At 42.0% G+C, this 22,716-nt stretch overlaps 3 protein-coding genes across 4 annotated transcripts in view; 2 read left to right on the top strand and 1 right to left on the bottom strand.

Moving 5' to 3' along the window:
- Positions 1-22,716, bottom strand: part of LOC138786710 (zinc finger protein 665-like) — a 524,499-nt gene that overhangs the window by 263,522 nt on the left and 238,261 nt on the right. The window lies entirely within an intron of this gene.
- On the top strand, positions 989-2,646 carry LOC138787563 (serine/threonine-protein kinase SBK1-like). The gene is made up of 3 exons (XM_069964910.1): positions 989-1,151; positions 1,559-1,761; positions 1,867-2,646. Exons 1-3 carry the CDS (start codon positions 989-991, stop codon positions 2,644-2,646), a joined length of 1,146 nt encoding a protein of 381 aa, XP_069821011.1.
- On the top strand, positions 2,643-21,272 carry LOC138787562 (serine/threonine-protein kinase SBK1-like). Its single transcript, XM_069964909.1, has 4 exons — positions 2,643-2,708; positions 19,600-19,768; positions 20,185-20,387; positions 20,493-21,272. The coding sequence occupies exons 1-4, from the start codon at positions 2,643-2,645 to the stop codon at positions 21,270-21,272; spliced, it is 1,218 nt and encodes a 405-aa protein (XP_069821010.1).

Here is a 22,716-nt window from a genome sequence, read left to right as displayed (position 1 = left end):
AAAAATACTATATACAGTTATAATATAATATAGAAAAAAATGTTAACTTGTCCATGTATAATAACAAGAATAATAATAATAAGAAGAAATATTGGGTTGTGTTATAACTTGGGGTGAATGTCACCCCCATGGCCATCCCAGGAGAATTTATTATAATATTTTGTTTTTTTAATTCTTTTTCTCATTTATATAAGGGTTAGGGATTCTCTCGGGTCCAGCCCCTGCACTTTACATTTCAATAATGTTCTACAGACTGTAGTCCAAGGAGATGTAAATTCTGTCAATACACATAAAACTTGCCCATTGTCTCTCAGCCAATCAGAGAGCTCAATGCCCCTTGTACTTCATCTCCCTCCCCTATATAAAGCCGCCCCCACCACTTCTAGTCAGTCACCTCCTCTGCTACAAGAGACGACTTTTACCTGCCTGACGCTTCGCTTTTGCTGAAGGATTTTTATAGCTTTTATTTCTTTTCTTTTTTTCTTCCTTTTGTTTCTACGCTTCATCGATTTCTCCAAGGTAATTTCTAATCTGTCTTCTCTTATTTACTATGAAACTATTATTTCTATTTTACTTTTATCAGTCGCCATATACATTATATTTATACATATTATAAACCATTTTGTTTCTACCATATTATGTCAGACAGTCAGATATCGGAGCGTGATTATATTTTCCTTTAGGGAACAATCATTTAAAAAACACTTGTGGGAAGAAACCCCAGCCCCTCCATGACAGGGTTCCATTGATTCTAATGGAGTCACATCATAGAGGGGATGGGGTTTACTCCCACTAAGGGTGGGTTGGCCCGCCTCCAGTGCTTCAGCCTGGGCCTGGTGGTACAGTCACTTAGTTTTTTTTCTTACTTTTTTTTTGTTATAGGTGTCATGTATATGTTCGGCCTTGGTTTATGTAGTTTTCTTATATCTGGTGAGAAGAGAACATAATAATAATCACAACATATTGTCTTTACTTTATACAGGACTCAATGGCTTCCAGTAAACCAGAAGTACAGTCCATCCTGGAGAGTCTGGTCTCTGTGGCCTCCCGGCATCTGCGAGAGAGAGATCTACAAAATACTCACCATATCATCCGGGAACTTGGACAAGGCGGCTTTGGGTCTGTGCTCATGGTGAAGGAGAAGAAGACAGGTCAGTGTGGTCAATGATCCATCATTATAGCTATGTGGTGGTCTAAACCTTATGGCAGAACTCAATCTCTATGGTTTTGATAGAATAGGGAGGTTCAAAAACAGTGAAGGGGATGAAAGGGATTGAGGCTTTGCAGTAGTAGAAATGGGGCAAATATATCAAATGGTTCATGGGCCATGATGTATATTCCTTGTTTCATGATATAATAGAATCATTTGGGGAGAGAAGATAAGAAAATAGCCAATCAGCAAACTTTCCTGCTGTTGGCATTGCCTAGCAATGACCACCATGACCAGACCAGAAGAGTCCACATTATAATTTTCCAACTTCCATATGTGTGATAAGACAATACTATAGAGTACTTTATGTGATATATGTACAATTCATTGTGTTCCTTTTACCAACAGGTCAAGAAATGGCATTAAAGCTCCTGCATAGGAAGAAGACTGCAGAGTTCTCCTTCCTTATGGAGCTCAGTGTCTCCTTCTTTTTGTCATCCCATCCGAATATTATTAGGATTTATGGCGTTGGATTCAAGACCGGAGAATATTTTGGATACACCCAGGAACTGGCGACACACGGAGATCTTTTTGATCTGATTTCACCTGATGTAAGTAAAAATTCCTGAATTACCTTGAGCCCTAACATGACCTATCGCCTTTCTTCCTGTAGTAATACTTCCATTATGTTGACTACATTTCTTTCTCCATTTCAGGAAGGACTCCCAGAAGAAGACGTGAAGAGATGCGCCATTCAGATCTCCAGTGCCCTGGACTTTATGGAGGGGAAAGGACTAGTGCATCTGGACATCAAACCAGAAAACATCCTGGTGTTTGAGAAGGACTGCCACCTAATCAAAATTACCGATTTTGGACTTTCGCAGGTCAAGGGATTTACAACCACCAAAAGTTCGGGCACCACATCCTTCATGGCCCCAGAGATGAGGCAAGTTTCCAAACAGAGTCCATTAGTTATAGACTCATCTCTGGACGTCTGGTCCTTTGGTGTTCTTCTGTACATCTTGCTGACTGGGGAAGCTCCATGGCAGTCGGCAGATCCCACTGACCAAGAATTTTGTAATTTTGTTGTGTGGCAGAAGAATTTTGGAAAGATGGACCCACCGTCACTATGGAGGAGACTTCCACCTGGCGTGCTGAGAATGTTCAGCGGTCTTTTAGACATAGACTATAAGAGGAGGAGTAAATGTACTGAGGTTTTGATATTTCAGGATGAATGCTGGAAAGAGGATTTTGCGGAATCTGATGGAGCATATGAAATGGAGAACAATTCCATTGCGGAATCTGGTCCAGCAGACATCTACCTCAGCGATACCTCCACCACATCAGTCCTTGGTGTGGAGTCTTGCTATATGACCCCTGGCAGCTGTCATGGTGAGGAGCATCCAGATCATGGGACGGACATCAATCAATCTCCATTAATGTTCATAGATGAGGAAATATCGGTCTATGTCGGGGCGGAAGTGGAAATTGAATGAAGGGAAATCATTCTTCCGAATTCTTCATAGAAACTGTTGGCGCCTTCACCTCCATGGATCAGGTAAGGAAATCATTTATTAAAATAAGTCTTAGATATAACATATATGGAGAATTTCATCTTTAATATTTCCTGTAAGGGTTAATGTGCACACAATGGAATTTAGGTGGAAATTTCAAGCGGACTCCGCTTGAAGTTCCACCTGTCCCATTGACTCATTGATAATCTGAAGCTCAATCTGCCCTCCGCCCAAAGAATTGAGTACGCAAATTCCGTAGTGTGCACATATCCAGTTCTAATATGTTAGAGTATCTAAAATACTTTGTTGCATAGTTTAATGTTATTTTTTTAATGTTGGTTGTTAAACTGAGAGGTTAATTGTCATTGTTTATACACTTGTTTTGTTTTTTCTTTTATTGTAAAAGATTTATAAACAGCGAATATCATATCCATCCCTATACTGTGTACTGAAATACAGGACAGGTCCCCTACACTATACAATATATCATACCACATTTTACACTAACATACCCACATATATTATATACTAGTCACATAATACATTGCAGACAGGGATAGGAAAGATGATTGTTAAATTGTTCTTATACTTTTATACAAGTTCTAGCAGAAAAAAAGGATTCAGTATAGAGAGATTTCAGGATGATCCTGGATATTAGGATATGAAGGGGAGACATGTGGTGGGAGCTTACCCTGGCAGGCAGCTGCCATTTGCTAGAGGCTTTGATCTTGATCTTTTAGTTAGTTTAGTTTTTGTTCCTGTGTTAGATAGTTAGGGACTCGCTATAGATGAGGCCCCTTGACGTGGGTGGCGAGCTTACGATATTTGGGTCCATATAACCCAAATATCAACCAAGACCTCATAACCTCTGGATATATCAGTAGTAGAGATGAGCGAACCGGAAGTTGGATAAAGCTCTAAGGTTGTCTGGAAAACATGGATACAGCCAATGACTATATCCATGATTTCCACATAGCCTTAGGGCTTTATCCAAGTTCAGCAGCCACCGCTAATCAAATGCCGAAAGTTCGGGTTCGGATCGACTCGAGCATGCTCCAGGTTCTCTCATCTCTAATCAGTAGTGTAGTGAGTTGCTTCAGTAACCTTTTGGGGTCCAGACTCGTGCCCAAACACAAAGCCATTAAGCTCCCACCATCTGGAACAAACGGATGTTGCCAGAGGGATTCCAGGAAAACATGGATACAGCCATAGGGTTCATCCATGTTATCCTGGCAGGATGAGGGTGGCATCCACATGTTCTACAAGGCAGGAGTTACATGACTTCATGTTTTCCCACCTGTCAAAACCCAGATATGTAATAGAAGTGTGCTTCATACTGGAAATGTGGTTTTGTAAAATTTCCTTAGTTAGCTGGGAAAAATGTCCAGCCAGAACTGTACCCCATATTTGTCTCTGTGTTCTGGGGGGGTCATTGCTACTAAGGAATTGTTTTTACTTAAAAGCGGGCAGCACGGAGTCTCAGTGGTTAGCACTGTAGCCTTGTAGATGTTACCCACTAAGGGCAACATCTGCAAAGAGTTTGTATGTTCTCTCCGTGTTTGCGTGGGTTTCCTCCAGGTACTCCGGTTTCCTCCCACACCCAAAACATACAAATAGGCGAATTTAGATTGTGAGCCCTAATGGGGACAAGTAGCAATAATTGGCAAAAACTATGTAATGTGCTGCAGAATCTGTTTGCGCTATTAAAGTAAAAGCATTACTAAAAGTTTTTTTTGAGTCGATGGGTGTGAGGTATTTCTCACGGTCTTGTAAACTCCCTTGAAGGCCAATCCTGTCTGGATCCTACTCCTGTGTGATATAGCCTTAAACTCTGGCTGTGGGAGGGTTGTAGGAGTGATGGTGGTGGTGGGACGGTGTTGGGGGTGTTGGAGTGTTGGCAGGGTGCAATAGCAATTTAGGATGTACAGGTACGTCCAGGGTCTTCTGGTGACAGGTGGCTGTGGTGTATCTGTATGTCCTAGGTCGTCTAGGGGTTAAATGACGGCCATATAATAAGTTTTAACAGTGTGTGAACATAGCCTTTCTGTGTTTTCAATCCACTTCTGGTTTTGGTGAAAAAATACTGAGCAAAAATACTGTGTGTGAATATAGTCTAATTGAACAGAACAGGAGAATAAAGTTATCATGTATACCACATGGAGAACACTGTAATATAACCTAGAAGGCAATGCAGGAGTTTCTCTAAACCAGAGGTTGTATGGGCTCAGTGGTCACCATAGGACTTGGATTTTATTTTCACTGTTCACATCATGAACCATTTAATAACTGTGTAAACCATGGAGCGAACTTTACATACATCAGTCACTGGAAAGGCGGCTGTTCCTATATGTTTGCTAGGCCATTGAATGTCGTGGAGTGCTGTGTAGCAAAGGTTGTATACTATATACTGGGTTCATTTTTGACCATTATTATTTGGTCAATGAAAATAATGGCAGTAGTTCACGCAATGTATTGAACCACAGCCGTGGAAATAATTGAACTGCTAATTATTTCCTTCGATTCTGCATTGATTTCAATACAATAGTCCGTGCAACAATGGCCGTTGTTCGTACGCTGTGTGAACATAGCCTAAAATGGCACTTGATATTGCATTTGTGAGTGGAATGTTTACTTAAAGGTGAAGTCCAGTGAAAAATTTTTATTCAAACTTTTATTGAAAAATAATTTTATGGATACAGAAAAAGAGAAGGGTGAGGGTAATCATCAGGTACAAAGTTACAGTAGATACAGGTCAGGAATATTGACCGTGAACACTATGGTAAATGGCAACACTCTCCAGCAGCCACAGCCCACACAGCTCTGGTAGTGACATCACCATGGTATCCAGGAAGTGACATCACCACGTTATCCAGGAAGTGACATCACCATGTTGTCCAGGAAGTGAAGTCTTGATGCAGTAGAAAGCAGGGAAAAAGATATTTATAAGCATTTCCCATAATAAGTGTATATAGGTGATTTCTATAACTTTTGGGGGCAATGTAATACTTCAATAAAAATTTTCACCGGACTTCTCCTTTAAGACTTTTTGAGCCAAAAATAGAAATAGATTAAAAAGGAAAGGGAAATATAAATGAAGTATTCAGAATTCTGCTTCACACTGGATCCACTTCTGGCTTTGGTGCAAAAACTGTTGTGGCTTCTTAAAAAAAAAAAAGTTTTTTTTGCGTTTTATATAGCAAAATAATGTGGTGTGTTTTTTTATTTTTATTATTTACATTCTGTACTAAAGTTTTATTCGGTCAAAGAACCCTAAATACCTTAGTCCTATGATGCTATTTTTCTTAACAATTCTTCCATTTTGGTTTATTTTAGATATATGGTTATTTATAAGGCGTTGAGAAGTACGATGCTTTCCAAATTACTTAAAGGGAACCTGTCACCCCCCGTGCCGGGGTGACAGGCTCCCGACCCCCCGCTACAGCCCCCCCATACTCACCTGATCCCGCCGGGTCCCACTTCTGGATCCGGTCGGGTCACGGAGATATCAGCCGCTGCAGCCGGGCACGCGCTGAGAGATGGGTCCAACGCTCATAGAGAATGATGGAGCGCTGGACTCTCCTGTCATTCTCACCACATCTGTAATATCCTGAACTATAACATTATCCCGCCATATATCTTGTACAGTGACTGTAGATACAACAATGCTAGAATGGCCATGTTCTCTGCATCCCGCCTCCCGGAAAAAGAATGAAAAGTCACCAACACTTCTATGGAGCTAAGAATAATTGCAAAACAAATGTCACTTGTCCATCACATATCATCCAGCTTCAATAGTGGAGAAAATGTTCTAAGCTTTAGGCGATGTTCCCACTATGGAATATGCATGTAAACATCAAGAAAATTCTGTAGTAGGAACTTAACCTTATAATGTGGAGACACAAAATGTATTATTTTTTAAGTTTTTTTTTATTGTACAAAAGAAGAAAAACAAAATCAGTGTAATTGTACTGAACAGCGGAACAAAAGTTATCATGTATACCACCTGCTGCAGAAGCATATAGCCTTGCTTACTTGTGTAACCCAGTTTTGACACTACCAAAAATTTGTTTTGGAAGTCTTATCTTCTGTATTGTGCGGCTGTAGTTTCTGGTTGAGCAGTTGTACACAGTAATACAGGTTCCAGAATGCAATGCTTTCCCTCAGATGTTCATTACAGTCTTCCACCCGGCCAATTCCCTACCCAAAGCTGTTGCAGAACATCTAAGCTGTGTTCACACATTGCATTTCCATTGTTACTGAATTATTTGCAGTATTTTTTTCATTTTTATTGTAGTCCCACCCCCACAGCACAATGTTACTACCTGTAACACCACACAGCATGCTGTATTCTCTACCTGTAACACCACACAGCACCCTGTATTCTCTACCTGTAACACCACACAGCACGCTGTATTCTCTACCTGTAACACCACACTGCACTGTATAACCTACCTGTAACACCACACAGCACGCTGTATTCTTTACCTGTAACACCACACAGCACGCTGTATTCTCTACCTGTAACACCACACAGCATGCTGTATTCTCTACCTGTAACACCACACAGCACGCTGTATTCTCTACCTGTAACACCACACAGCATGCTGTATTCTCTATCTGTAACACCACACTATTCTCTACCTGTAACACCACACAGCATGCTGTATTCTCTACCTGTAACACCACACAGCACGCTGTATTCTCTACCTGTAACACCACACAGCATGCTGTATTCTCTATCTGTAACACCACACAGCACGCTGTATTCTCTACCTGTAATACCACACAGCACTGTATTCTCTACCTGTAACACCACACAATTCCAATATCAGCATTATACGTAGTAAGAGAGTAAAGAACTTTTTCAATAAATTTTTTTTCTTCTCCTCCCCACGCACATATTATGATCAAGCATCTTTTGTCTTTGACCCCAAGCCCCACAATAAGCACTTTATCCGATATTATCTTACATGAGATATACTGTTTGCGCCTAGTTGTTTATCCAGGTGGGATTGGCAGTGGCGGCTCTGATCCTCTGTTCCGTTTACCATCATTTAAATGGGTTATTGCAGTGACACTCCATTATGTTTGAGCACAGCCCTAATTTCACTGCAGAGTTTTGCACAATCAGAGAAGTTGCAGCAGCTGCTTCTAAATGGTCAGAGATGGTGAATCACTCAGGGGATTGGGAGATCCAGCCAAGCCTCCCTCATGCCCTGCCCCCTGTCTGCATCATCAGCCTGTGCTCAGCAAACACACACAATGTGAGAGGCACGGAATATTTGTCTCCTTAGGTGGGAGAGCAGTGGGAGCAGGAGACATTGTGGTTTGGCACAGAGGCCAGTTTCCTTCACTTTCTTGATGTCAATCAGATACCAGTGGGACAGAACCGTACAGATATGGTACAAATAGGGGCGTTGCTAGGGTCCTAAAACATTCGGGGCACGGGCCCTCGAGTGCCGTCGTAAGCGGTTAGCAAAGGAGCCCAGTGCGGAAGCTAGTAACCACAGTGACTGCTCTATTAGCCCAGCTCTATTGCCTCCACTCATAATAACTGCAGCTAAGCAGACACAGTCAGCCACCCGCCCTGGGCTCCTGTCACTGTCATTAGTAGTGGTGCACACCACTGCCCAGGCAGCTCCTTCACACACAGCCTGTGGGAAGTCTGCCCTAACTCCTATCCTCTAGGCTACTGTTTCACAACTTTTCTTACATCAGGAAACTCCTACCAGATAACGTTCTACAAAATGCTAAAACTTCATTCAGTAACTCACAGGTGACATCTTCTTTGATCTGAGTTGTTCTCTTTCCCTTTCCTCTCCATGCCTCCTTGATGATTTCTTCCAGCTGCAGTTCATCTTAATAATGCCTCCTGCTGTCTCCTCCATATAGTAATATTGTCCCCTGCTGTGCCCACCATATAGTAATGTCTCCTGCTGTCCCCTACATATTGTAATAATGCCTCCTGCTGTGCCTCCATAAAGTAATGTTCCCCTGCTGTGCCCCCATATAGTAATGTTCCCCTGCTGTGCCCCCATATAGTAATAATGTTCCCTGCTGCACCCACCATATTAATTAAGTTCCCCTCCTGCCTGCAATTAACCTTACCACTATCCCTACACACACTACCCCACAAACACACAATCTCATCAGACCCCCTCTCCACACACGCATACTACCCCACCTGACCCCCCCCCCCCCTTCCACACACACACTACCCCACCTGGGCCCCATCTTAAATCACTCCACGGCTAGATCAAAAAAATAAAATAAAACTGCTGGCTGGTTGGCAGGGGCATGATCGGCAGACCCCCGGCAACCAGTCCCACTCCTCCGCAGACGTAGTATGACGTCAGGCAGTGAGGATGCATAGAACAATACAGTCTTCTTAAGAGGCCCTGGTATTTGAGAACACAGTAAACCATTAAAACAGAGTTAGTGCGATGCCCTGGCCCCTAGGGGCCACTCCGCAGTGTAGGTGTTGTGGAATGGCAGGAAGGGGGATAGCTGTGGGGCGGAGTGTTGTCACGGTATAGGCACAAGGGTGGCACAGCTGCAGACCGGTGTACTGACCATGCGGAGACACTGGGCATGCGATTCCTCGTTGCACTTAGTCGGGGCACCAGATAAGACACCAATGCCAGGGTTCAGTAACAACGGTGGTTACAATTTTATTGTAACTGTGGGAACTATTAGCAACAGTCTCATCTAGATGCAACCGGGAATATAGCAGGCTTGTACAGGGCAGAGTAGAGGTGGTGCTGCAATAGGCTATTGATAGAACGTGCCGGATGATAGGAGTAGTGGTGATGAGAGGGTAGGGATGCTGGGTGGAATAGACTGAGAATGAGTACTTGCGGTAGAACAGCTTGAGTTGATGAGGAAGTTGATGAGAAACGACACCCAGATGAGAGAACACTCCTGGCATTTGAGACAGGCGGATAGCCGATGACTGGAACAGCAACACGCACAGACTTCTCCTTTCCACCATCAGGGAAGGAGGCTGTCTGTGTCCCTCTTCACCTTCAGAAGAGAAAACACACAGACAACCTATCCCCTGTGGCAGGGAATAGACTAACTTGCAAGAGGAAGTCACATGGTAACCCCTGGCCAAAGCTCGACGGCCATTGGAGGTACCATGGTAACGGGGCATGGTCATGTGATCAGCAGCCATTTGCATACCACTGTACAAATATATACACAGGAATATACATGAACCTAAGAGTTATAGGGACTAAACAGCAAACAGTTGCAGTGCATATAGTTTCCAGGACAGTTATGGCTATAGTAACAGAGGTAGACTTAATATGAGAAACAGACAGCCTGTTCTGGTACACTGCAGTAGCATATCATGAACCAGCCAAAAATTCAGCCTGACACAGCATGGTGGTGAGGACAGAGTGAACAAGGTAGAAGCAGTAGCCAGTCAGCCTCCCAAAAATTAGGCCAGACACAGCATGGCAGTGAGGACACAGAGAACCCTTACAAGTGAGTGAGGAAGCAACTGAACCTCCACAAAATTAGGCCAGACACTGCAGGGCATTGAGCACACAGAGCACTATTACAAGTGAGTGAGGAAGCAAGTGAGCCCACCCAAAAATTGGAGTGAGTCCAGGGGCTAGATTTAGCCTCACACCCTCATGCAGTTGTGCATGAGAGGCATCTCTTTGTATTGTTATTCTTCATCCCTACCTCCAGTCTTCTTAAGAGGCCCCGAGCTAAAAAATTAAAGGACGGCAGAGAACACCCGCAAGTTGACATCCACAGATTATCTGGTATGAAATGGACAACACAAGGATGCTAAATTAGGATTCACCATTATCACTGTCTGTTTCTTTGAACAGTGGCGTGTATCTTGGAGATACAATAGATGACCAGACAGCCCTGCAAAATTGCACTTGAATTGAAGTCGATTTTAATTGAAGGTTAGAAAATAAAAAACAAAGTGGCCATTACTGGCCTTTAGATGAGGCAGGCGTAGATCCTCACAAAAATTAGGCCTGACACAGTAGAGTAAGGGTAAAAAAACAAAAACAAATAGCTGGCTGGTTTGCGGGGGCGCGATCGGCAGGCCCCCGGCAACCAGTGCTGCTCCTCCACATATGTAGTGTCAGAGCATGGCAGTGAGGACACAGAACAATACAGTCTTCTTAAGAGGCCCCAGAATTTGAACGAATACTCTTTCAATCCTTTAAAGAGTCTCTTAAGAGACGGCAAGTGCGTTAGCCTGTGTATTTAAAAGACCTGGTCAATCCTGCCTTTGAAAAGGCTACAACATCCAAGGAAGGTAGACGGTACTGTTGAAAGGCCCGGTCTATCCCGCCTTCAAAAAGGCTACTACAACATCCAAGGAAGGATAGAAGCTACTGGTGAAAGGCCTGGTCAATCCTGCCTTCAAAACGGCTACAACATCCAAAAAAGGTAGAAGGTACTGGTGGAAGGATGGCAGAGGACACCCCTAAGATAAGATGACGTCCATTTCGAACCATATTATCTGTGGATAAGACAAGGAAGGTAAATTGAATTTGACTATGAATTTGACTCTAGCAGTTGGGGTAACATACCCTGCATCATGTGACTCCCCACTTCTCCCCCCACCGTTTGTTTTGCGTTTGAATTTAACTGTAGCAGTTGGGGTTCGTTTAACTGGTTGACTTGCGGAAATACCTCAATGTGGCTGACTTGCTCAACAAGGTGCACCGCATCTGTGCGCAAGTTTTAAGGAACCGCAGCAACACTAGGTTGAAGACGTGGGCCCGGCATGGTACATGTGTGAGGCTGCAGAGTTGCAGAGCAGTCACCAGGTTCCGCCCCTTGTCACACGCAACCAAGCTCACTGCTAATTACACACGAACCCGGGATGCCAGTTAAGGCCCAGCAGTAGCCAACAAGGAGACAAGGGCAGGCACACAAGTAGTCAACATGGATGCCAGTAAAGGCACAGCAATAGTCAACATGGATGCCAGTTAAGGCCCAGCAAAAAGGAAGCAAGGGCAGGCACACCAGTAGTCAACATGGATGCCAGAGGTAGACATATGGACCACAAATTATCTGGTACGAAATGGACAACACAAGGATGCTAAATTAGGGATGCCAGTAAAGGCCCAGAAGTAGTCAACATGGAGGCAAGGGCAAAACTAGGCCAGACACAGCATGGCATTCAGCACACAGAGAACCATTACAAGTGAGTGAGGAATCAAGTGAGCCCACCCAAAATTTGGAGTGAGTTCAGGGGCTGGGATATGTAGTCGACATGAACCCGGGTGCTGACAGCTAACTGGCTAGGCCTGCTCTCACTCACCACTCACCATCACGAGTACACTTGATGCCTTTCAACCGGGGGTGGTCAGGCCCCGGCCACGGCTAGACAAAAAAAAAACAAAAAACAGCTGGCCGGTTGGCAGGGGCGCAATCGGCGGGCCCCCGGTAACCAGTCCCGCTCCTCCGCACACGTAGAGCGTGGCAGTGAGGACACAGAGAACCATTAGAAGCAATACATTGTAGTGCCCACTAGATTGGGGGGGCTGGACAGTTCAATCTGGTATTGGCGTGAACTATACACACTGACACCCAGTTTAAAATCAGCACAACAGTGAAGTTGTATGCAGGATGTACTACAAATCCCAGCAATACAGTATAATATAGCAGCACCACCAGCCCTAAAATAAAAAAATAAAAAAGTACACTGAGCAGTGCTGCTTTTCTTAGGGGTCTGTGTGCAACACCTAATGTCCCCTTTCTGCCAGCAGCCGATCAACACAGTGTGCTGGTGAAATTGTGGTAGCAGCACTGCAAGTCCCAGCCAGTAGTCTGTAATAGCACTATAAAAAAACGCTTTTAAGCCCTGAAAAGGGCTGTTTGTTTGTATTGCTAGTATTCGCTGCCTACTGGAACGCTAAATCCTACACTGACGCTCACCCTGACCAGCAGCAGCTCTGTCCCTGATCTCTCACAGCATGGGTCTGAAGTGAGTACTGTCTGCACTGAGTTTTATATGGCAGGGTCATCTGATCTGGCCAACCAATCTCTGCTATCGACATGTATTGGTCCCACGTGATCGCAGGATGTACCAAAGAGTCTCCTGCATGTTTATTGGCTGAGAAATAGCACCCAAACTTACAGGAAACAGATGATGAGATTTTCTCGAGTATCGCAAAATGCTCGTCCGAGTAACGATTACTATCGAGTACTCTAATACTCGATCGAGTACCAAGCTCGGACGAGCACACTCGCTCATCACTACTAGCAACGCCACTGCATTACATAGACACATTTATATAACTTTTAATATAAAAACAGTTTTCATTATGTGGAGTTCCCCTTTAAAGGCAACCAATCACACTAAAAACAGCCATTCGTCTCTTCCTCTGCAACAGCACCTATACACATCCCCTGTGGGTGGCAGTACCAATAGACCGGGTGGATCAATTGCCACTCTGGACTACCATGACAGGAGCCCAAGAGACCCATCACCGTGCAGCAGGTCACCAACCATTTCAGGGGAGTACAGCCAGCTACAACATAAGAGCAGGTACCAACATCCCACCTGTGTGCTGCACTGGCATCACAACAATACATCACTGGTTGAGCTGTACTGTGGCACATCAACATACACAGTACCAAGCTACAACAAATATTCCCGCCACAATTTCACAACGTTCTAAGCCCTGCTCGGTCAGCTCTCCCTCCCTACACTAACTACCACTGTGAATATTCATGCCTTCAGATGCTGTCCCTGCTCGTTTCACTCTCCCTACTGGATGACAAAATAATCAGGAAAGACCCCTTCCCCACACATTCATTGGCTCAAATTGGTGGGAGGAAACTTACGCAGTTGTGTATATCGAGAGATAAAACGTTCACATGTTATAAAACTAATCGATGTAACCATTCATATCATCGAACACATTGATCGTGATTGGTGAACACAAACAATGATCGTGATTGGTGAACACAAACAATTAGCGGCATGTTCGTATGAACATCCCTGAATATGCTCACTCATCAGTAGTAAACATCTGTGTCCTCACATGCTACTACTGCTTTCTCTTGGACTTGAACCACATCCGATTGCTCCAGTCCTGTCTCCTCTTGCTCCATCAGTTTGCCCAAACTGGATGAGATCGTCCCGCTGTGGGTAGAGGAGTTGTAGGAGAAGTCACTTAAAAAAAAGATGCCTGTACTCTCAGGGTTGGGTTTACAGAGCTGGACAAATTTCTGGCGTTCCTCATCCCCAAACTGCCATTGCGGGATGAAAGATGCTTCTTGACTTGGGAGCCTTAGCATAACAGTGGTCGGCCTCATAGCAAGTACCTCAGATGTTAAAGGGAACCTGTCACCGATGCCTCTGATTGCTCCATCAGGTCGCCCCAAGTGGATGACATGGCCCCGCTTTGAGTAGAAGATCTGGAGGAGAACTTACACGCTCACTGGAGATAGATGGAATGCTCCCAGGCGTGTAGGGTGTGGCTTGTGCCGGAGCACCCTCATGGTGCTGCTCTCTGCTTACCATGCTGACTGCTTATAAGCTCTCTCCTCCCAATAAGGCAGAGCCACGGTTCTCATTGGGGCATTATGCTCCCCTAAAATGGCGCTGCTGTCTGGTCTCTGAGTATTCCGGCAGTAAACTTCAGACCCCGAGTGGCAATTAGTAGAGAAGTTTGCTTCCAGGCTTAGTAAGCTTTTGTTCCCTTGAGGGAAGACAGGTCTTTCTTCTTCTCATGCTTTGGACAAACCTGCTACACCATATTGAAGGGCAGTGGCTGTGAATAGGGGGAGACTGTGAGCTTTAAAAAAACACTAATAAAAGTGATTATGGATAATCCCATGCTCATGACACGGTCCTAAAACAAGATTTGATTTGAACTCGGCCAAAAATTTGGTTTGTTAACTAACCGAATTTTTAGCAAAGTTGGAAACGAACCCAGGTTCAACAGATTAGGTTAAATGGCATTAGATTACATGTGGTAGGATGTTCTTCCATTAATTCTACTGATTGCCATTTTGTAGTTGGGAAGGCATTTTTCTCCTTGTGATGGGGTAAATGCTGTATAAGGGTTTTTGCCTTTCTGTGGATCAACACAGTAGGGTTTCTGTAGGTTAAATTTGATGGACTAGTCTTTTTTTTAAAGCTTATTAACTATTTTACTATATGAAATTCTTTAATTATTGTGAATCCGACCAAATATTTGCTGATCTCGCTAAATGAATTTTTGACTGATTCACTCATCTCTAGACTGTGACATCACTGCAGATTACGACTTAGAAACTGGTGCATTTTCATTTCCCCTATCATATGTTATACCCAATATTCTTTATTTTTTTTTAGTTCTTACTAAAAAACGTTATGTCTTAAACCCTTCCCACAAAAGGACGTGCCAGCATGTCCTTCTGCGGATAGGGGAGTTCAGAGCGGAGCTGAGCTGCAACCCTGCTCTGAACCGCTCCTGGCTATTTAGCAATTTAGATGCAGCTGTGAAAGACAGATGCATTTAAATGGCTATAAACGGTGATCCCTGGGGTCTAGTGGGGGGTGCTCTATTAAGTATCTTTATGAAAGATCATTGTCCCCCGGCAGACTAAAGGTAAAATGTGGGTTTAAAAAAAAAGTCATTAATGAAAAATCCCCTCACTTAATAAACGCTTAAAACACTCACCCGTTCCCATTTTATAAATAAAAATAAACACACAAACAAACAAACATATTGGGTATCACCGTGTGCATAATTGCCCAAACTATTACATTTTCACATTCCTGATCTTGCATGGTAAAAAGCATAAGTGCAAAAACCAGCCAAAGTGCAAAATTGCTGATTTTTTTTGTCACATCAAATCCAGAAAAGTTAGAATATAAAGTGATCAAAAAGTCGCATATACATAAGGCACCAATAGAAAGTACAGTTCATGGCACAAAAAATTACACCTCACACAGCCCCATAGAGATGGAGAACAAGGGGCAATGAGCTCTCTAATTGACTGAGAGGCAATGGGCAAGTATTATTTGTATTGAGGGAATTTACATTACAACAGTGTTCTACAGACTGAAGTCCAAGGAGATGTAAAATGTAGGGGCTGAAACCTGGACATAAATAAGGAATAGGGAGGATTTTTGCTAGGATCTTATATTTTATTTTTTGATGTTTATATTTATATGTTTATAATATGTTTATATTCATCCAACAAAATAAGATTTGAATAAAAAAAAGCACTTTTATCAGTCTAATAACCAATATATTATACAATCTCCTGGGATGGCAATGGGGGTGACAGTCACCCCAAGTTATAACAACGTAATATTCTTATTTTATGTATATTCATTAATATAATAAATAGAGACAGGACGCTGTCATGATTCTTATACGATAGAATAAATGTACATAGTATTAGTTTTAATATTATTTATTAAACTCTTTTACATATAATAGTTGAATAATATGAAGTATTTTCACCATTTAGAGTCTATTCACATACTGCAGATCTGTTTACAGTTCCATGGACCTTAATCAGGGTCATAGATATCCATGTACAGATATAGAACAGGTTTTTGGGCATTACATATCTACAGCAAATCAGACATGTGAGATTATATCACTTTGCAATCAAGGAATATTACCCCCTCCCCCCCCCCCATTTGCAGCACAATGGTGGCTCCTCTGGGGTGGGGTGTGATCAGTATCGGGGGAGGCATGAAGTTTCCCTCCTTTATTCCATCTCATTAACATGATAACACCCCGATCCTGCAGCTATAGCCTGACAAATTAACATAGTGTGTTGCCACAGCCTAACACCCAATAGAGATGTAACATGCGGTTATTAGGAGGAGTGTGAGCAGTTGTTTACATGCAGCCTTTCTCTTCATGGTCTCTGAATGATTCCTTTATAACACAAATGACGGTCTGATGATGGGTGGACTCATGGCTTTACACGTCTCCAGATTAACATGGCTGATTTTTTTCTATTTTACTACAGATTTTACATTCTTGTTGATATCTGTAATCATTGTAGTTTTACCTACAAGAAATGCACAATGGATGGATGGCCATGGGGTCAACATTCACCCCAATTTATAACACAACCTATAATAAGCTTTGGCATTTTTGTATATCCATTAATCTTGCTATAGTTACAGTATTCTGTCTATTATAGTATAATTGTACATAGTCATAGTCTGTCTTGTTTTTAAGTAGAAGGGAACTTAAATAATGTATAACATTCTCCATAATATTCAACTTACATAGAATAGTTTATTACCTTATCAGATTGTTACATATAATATACATTATAGGGCAGATGCATTATTGGGTTTGTGCTATTATTTTGGCTAATACTGAGTTTTTGTAAAATGTTGCGCTGAAATCATTAAAAAAAGGTTTGCCCCGGTTGTGCCCTTTTGCTTTTTGATTTTTTTTACACCTGGAGGGGAAAGGGATTCATAGCTGTTTTATTAGCGAGATTTATTATGTGAAATTTTTCAGTTTTGCACACAATACTGCACAGCAGTTCTCCGCTCCTTTTCCAGCAGTTATTTCCCCCAAGCTGTTTTAGCCAAAAAAATTGCTCAAGATTTATCAAGTCACTTGCGTCTAATGATAATTTTGGGGTAACTACTGTAAAATTTAGGCAGCCCATGAAAACTAGCACCTGCTTAAAATAATTGTGCACATTATGCATCTGCCCCTATATCTTTATTATTGATCAGCTGAAAATGTATCTGACCCAGTTTTCAGTTTTATTGTTGTAGATATTAATTCCCACTATTCAACACTTCATCACTTTATATAATCAGATAGTGAGACAGTGAGACATGACTACAATCATACATACATATATACAAGTTTTTTTTATGGAAATCTGATTTGAATATAGAAATTGGTGCAAACTCTTTGTCCAACTCAATGCAGTTGTTTGCTGTGTGAACATGTCCTAAAAGGAAGAAGAGGGGAAAAATAGATCTTCATATTTTCATGTAGCACATCATGAACTATTCAATAACATAATCAGCTCTGCTACATTTAAATGTATAAATCTGAGCCTTCCTATACCTGTATACATAGTGATTGATATACATGGAGGCCTCTCCATAGTGCTGGGCTGAGGCGTCAGTATAGAAGGGAGGGGTCCTTCCAGAGACAATAGAAGCAGTAGCGGGTGTTATCATGGTAATGAGATGGAATAAGGGGAAACTTCCTGCCTCCTCCGATACTGATCACACCCCACCCCAGAGGTGCCGCCATTGTGGTGCTAATTGGGAGATGTCTGCAGAAGGAAAGGCTGAAGAGTTTTCCTTTCTTATTACATTAATTTTATATAGTGTCACGAGGTGTCAAACCCCAAATAACACACAAACCCATAAAGTTGCAATGTTAGAAATATACAGATTAATGTAATATATAGATTATGTTTCATCCCTCTATTACTGTGAAGACATTTGTACTATATATAGGATACAGCAGGGGATGTTCTATAGGTCAGTTTCCCTGGGATCATCAATCAGATATTTTCTAGTTTAATAGAGCCCCTACACATTATAGTAAGGTCATCTGATGGCGGTGGGATCGGCTGGTATAAGGTTTATAAGGACGGAATGGAGAACTGTCAGTAGAATTAATGTCCGGCCTATAGATATTGCAGATGTATGGCCACCTATACAGACTACTCAGTGTATGGGAGAGATGTGATCCAGAAACTTCTGAACTTCTTCTCAAAGATCACATTACATAAAAACATAGAAGAATAACGGCAGAAAAGGACCACCGGGTCCATCTAGTCGGCTCTGTTAGTATTTCCTTACTTAATATCTTAGGATAGATATATACATATATCTATCCTGTTATTGTAGATTCACCTACCACATCTGCTGGACATTTGTTCCAAGCATCTAGTACTCTTTCAGTAAAGTAATATTTTCTCACTTTGCTTCTGAACTTTCTCCCAATAACATCTCACTGTGTCCTCTTGTCTTAAAAAGAATATCTCACTGTGTCCTCTTGTCTTAAAAAGAATATGTATTGTGTAGAAAATGTATATGTAGAAAAAAATGAACTTTAATACAAATAGAAAACTTTAAATACTATATACAGTTAACATATTTTGTTCTATAATATATTATAACTTGTCCATATATAATAACAAGAATAATAAGAAAAAGAAATATTGGGTTGTGTTATATCTTGGGGTGAATGTCACCCCCATGGCCATCCCAGGAGAATTTATAATAAAATGATATTCTTAGAATAAAAAACTAAATAGAAAAATATAGCATAAATCTCCCTATTTTATTCTCTATTTCTCATTTATAGAAGGGGTATGGATTCTTTAGGGTCCAGCCCCTGCACTTTACATTTCAATAATGTTCTACAGACTGAAGTCAAAGGAGATGGAAATTCCATCAATACACAAAACGTGCCCATTGTCTCTCAGCCAATCAGAGAGCTCAATGCCCCTTGTACCTTATCTCCCTCCCCTATATAAAGCCGCCCCCACCTCCCCTGGTCAGTCACCTCCTCTGCTTCAAGAGACGACTTCTTCCTGCCTGACGCTTCGCTTTTGCTGAAGGATTTTTAGAGCTTTTATTTCTTTTTTTCTTCCTTTTGTTTCTAAGCTTCATCGATTTCTCCAAGGTAATTTCTAATCTGTCTTCTCTTATTTACTATGAAACTATTATTTGTATTTTACTTTTATCAGTCGCCATATACATTATATTTATAGATATTATAAACCATTTTGTTTCTACCATATGTCACAGTCAGATATTGGAGCGTGATTATATTTTCCTTTTAGGGAAGAATCATTTATAAAACACTTGTATTAAGTTTTTTCTTACTTATACATGACATCTATAACAAAAAATATGTTCGGCCTTGATTTATGACGTTTTCTTATATCTGGTGAGAAAAAAACATGATAATCACAACATATTGTCTTTACTTTATACAGGACTCAATGGCTTCCAGTAAACCAGAAGTACAGTCCATCCTGGAGGGTCTGGTCTCCATTGCTTCCCGGCATCTGCAAGAGAGAGATCTCCAAAAGACTCACCATATCATCCGGGAACTTGGACAAGGCGGCTTTGGGTCTGTCCTCATGGTGAAGGAGAAGAGGACAGGTCAGTTTGGTCAATGATCCATCATTATAGCTATGTGGTAGTCTCAACCTTGTGGCAGAACTCAATCTCTATGGTTTGGATACAATCGGGAGGTTCAAAAACAGTGAATGTATTTGCCAGGATGAAAGGGATTGAGACTCTGCAGTAGTAGAAATGGGGCAAATATATCAAATGGTTCAGAGGACATGATATATATTCTTTGTTTCATGATATAATGGAATCATTTGGGGGGAGCAGATAAGAAAATAGCCAATCAGCAAACTTTCCTGCTGTTGGCATTGCCTAGCAATGACCACCATGACCAGACCAGAAGAGTCCACATTATAGTTTTCCAACTTCCATATGTCTGATGAGACAATACTATAGAGTACTTTATGTGATGTATGTACAATTCATTGTGTTCCTTTTACCAACAGGTCAAGAAATGGCATTAAAGCTCCTGCATAGGAAGAAGACTGCAGAATTCTCCTTCCTCATGGAGCTCAGTGTCTCCTTCTTCTTGTCATCCCATCCGAATATCATTAGCATTTATGGTGTTGGATTTAAGACCGGAGAATATTTTGGATACACCCAGGAACTGGCGACACACGGAGATCTCTTTGATCTGATTTCACCTGATGTAAGTAAAAATTCCTGAATTACCTTGAGCCCTAACATGACCCATCTCCTTTCTTCCTGTAGTAATACTTCCATTATGTTGACTACATTTCTTTCTCCATTTCAGGAAGGACTCCCAGAAGACGACGTGAAGAGATGCGCGATTCAGATCTCCAGTGCCCTGGACTTTATGGAGGGGAAAGGACTAGTGCATCTGGACATCAAACCAGAGAACATCCTGGTGTTCAATAAGGACTGCCACCTAATCAAAATTACCGATTTTGGACTTTCGCAGGTCAAGGGATCCACAACCACCAGAAGTTCGGGAACCACATCCTACATGGCACCAGAGATGAGGCAAGTTTCCAAACAGCGTCCATTAGTTATAGACTCATCTCTGGACGTCTGGTCCTTTGGTGTTCTTCTTTACATCTTGCTGACTGGGGAAGTTCCATGGCAGTCAGCAGATCCCACTGACCAAGAATTTTGTAATTTTGTTGGGTGGCAGAAGAATTTTGGAAAGATTGACCCACCGTCACTATGGAGGAGACTTCCACCTGGCGTGCTGAGAATGTTCAGCGGACTTTTAGCCATAGACTATAAGAGGAGGAGTAAATGTACTGAGGTTTTGATATTTCAGGATGAATGCTGGAAAGAGGATTTTGCGGAATCTGATAGATCAGATGAAATGGAAAACAATTCAGTTGTGGAATCTGGTCCAGCAGACATCTACCTCAGCAATGTCTCCACCACATCAATTCTTGGTGTGGAGTCCTGCTATTTGACCCCTGGCAGCTGTCATGGTGAGGAGCATCCAGATCATGGGACGGACATCAATCAATCTCCATTAATGTTCATAGATGACGAAATATCGGTCTATGTCGGGGCGGAAGTGGAAATTGAATGAAGGGAAATCATTCTTCCAAGTTCTTCATAGAAACTGTTGGCGCCTTCACCTCCATGGATCAGGTAAGAAAATCATTTATTAAAATAAATCTTAAATATGAAATTCTTTATATATCAAATATTTTGTTTTTAGCACCTTATTTGTTTCCTGTAAGGGTTAATGTGCACACTATGGAATTTGAGCGAAAATTTCAAGCGGACTCCGCTTGAAGTTCCACCTGTCCCATTGACTCAATGATATTCTGAAGCTCAATCTGCCCTCCGCCCAAAGAATTGAGTATTCAAATTGGGCAGTGTACACATATCCAGTTCTAATATGTTAGAGTATCTAAAATACTTTGTTGCATAGCTTAATAATATTTTTTTTTATTTGGTTGTTAAACTGAGAGGTTAATTGTCATTGTTTATACACTTGTTTTGTTTTTTTCTTTTATTGTTAAAGATTTATTAACAGTGAATATATCCATCTATATACTTTATAGATACGCACAGGTCCCCTACACTATATATCACACCACATATTACACCAACATACCCACATATATTATATACTAGTCACATAATACATTGCAGACAGGCTTGGGGAAGATCATTGTGTTATATTGTTCTTATACTTTTATACAAGTTCTAGCAGAAAAAGAGGATTCAATATAGAGACATGTGGTGGGAGCTTACCCTGGCAGATGGCTGCCAATTGCTGGAGGCTTTGATCTTGATCTTTAGTTAGTTATTTTTTGTTCCTGTGCTAGATAGTTAGGGACTCGCTGTAGATGAGGCCCCTTGACGTGGGTGGCGAGCTTACGATATTTGTGTCCATATAACCCAAATATCAACCAAGACCTCATCACCTCTGGATATATCAGTAGTGTAGTGAGTTGCTTCAGTGACGTGTTGGGGTCCAGACTTGTGACCAAACACAAAGCCATTAAACTCCCACCATCTGGAACAAATTGATGACCATAGGCTTCATCCATGTTATCCTGGCAGCTAGAGATGAGCGAACCAGGTTCGGGTTCGAGTTCATCCAAACCCGTACGTTTGGCATTTGATTAGCTGGGGCTGCTGAACTTGGATAAAGCTCTAAGGTTGTCTGGAAAACATGGATACAGCCAATGACTACATCCATGTTTTCCACATAGCCTTAGGGCTTTGTCCAACTTCAGCAGCTCCCGCTAATCAAATGCCAAACGTTCGGGTTCGGATGGACTCGAGCATGCTCCAGGTTCGCTCATCTCTACTGGCAGCTAGAGGGTGGCATCCAAATGTTCTAAAAGGCAGGAGTTATTTGACAAGGCTTCATGTTTGCCCACGAGTCATAACTCAGATACCTTATTGGTGTGTGCTCCATACTGGAAATGTGGTTTGTAAAATGCCCCTGGTCAGCGAGAGAAGCTATGTCCAGCCAGAACTGTACCCCATATTTGGCTCTGTGTTCTGGGGGGTCA

This window comes from Dendropsophus ebraccatus, chromosome 3, assembly GCF_027789765.1.
Source record: "Dendropsophus ebraccatus isolate aDenEbr1 chromosome 3, aDenEbr1.pat, whole genome shotgun sequence".
Lineage (NCBI taxonomy): Eukaryota > Metazoa > Chordata > Amphibia > Anura > Hylidae > Dendropsophus > Dendropsophus ebraccatus.
The sequence above is the reverse complement of the archived record's forward strand: the minus strand, read 5'-3'. Positions and strand labels throughout refer to the sequence as shown.

Coding starts and splice junctions, on each gene's coding strand:
- LOC138787562 (XM_069964909.1), top strand. CDS start 2,643: ATGAAGGGAAATCATTCTTCCGAATTCTTCATAGAAACTGTTGGCGCC. Junction 2,709..19,599: donor CCTTCACCTCCATGGATCAG/GTAAGGAAATCA, acceptor TACTTTATACAG/GACTCAATGGCTTCCAGTAA. Junction 20,388..20,492: donor TTGATCTGATTTCACCTGAT/GTAAGTAAAAAT, acceptor TCTCCATTTCAG/GAAGGACTCCCAGAAGACGA.
- LOC138787563 (XM_069964910.1), top strand. CDS start 989: ATGGCTTCCAGTAAACCAGAAGTACAGTCCATCCTGGAGAGTCTGGTC. Junction 1,152..1,558: donor GGTGAAGGAGAAGAAGACAG/GTCAGTGTGGTC, acceptor TTTTACCAACAG/GTCAAGAAATGGCATTAAAG. Junction 1,762..1,866: donor TTGATCTGATTTCACCTGAT/GTAAGTAAAAAT, acceptor TCTCCATTTCAG/GAAGGACTCCCAGAAGAAGA.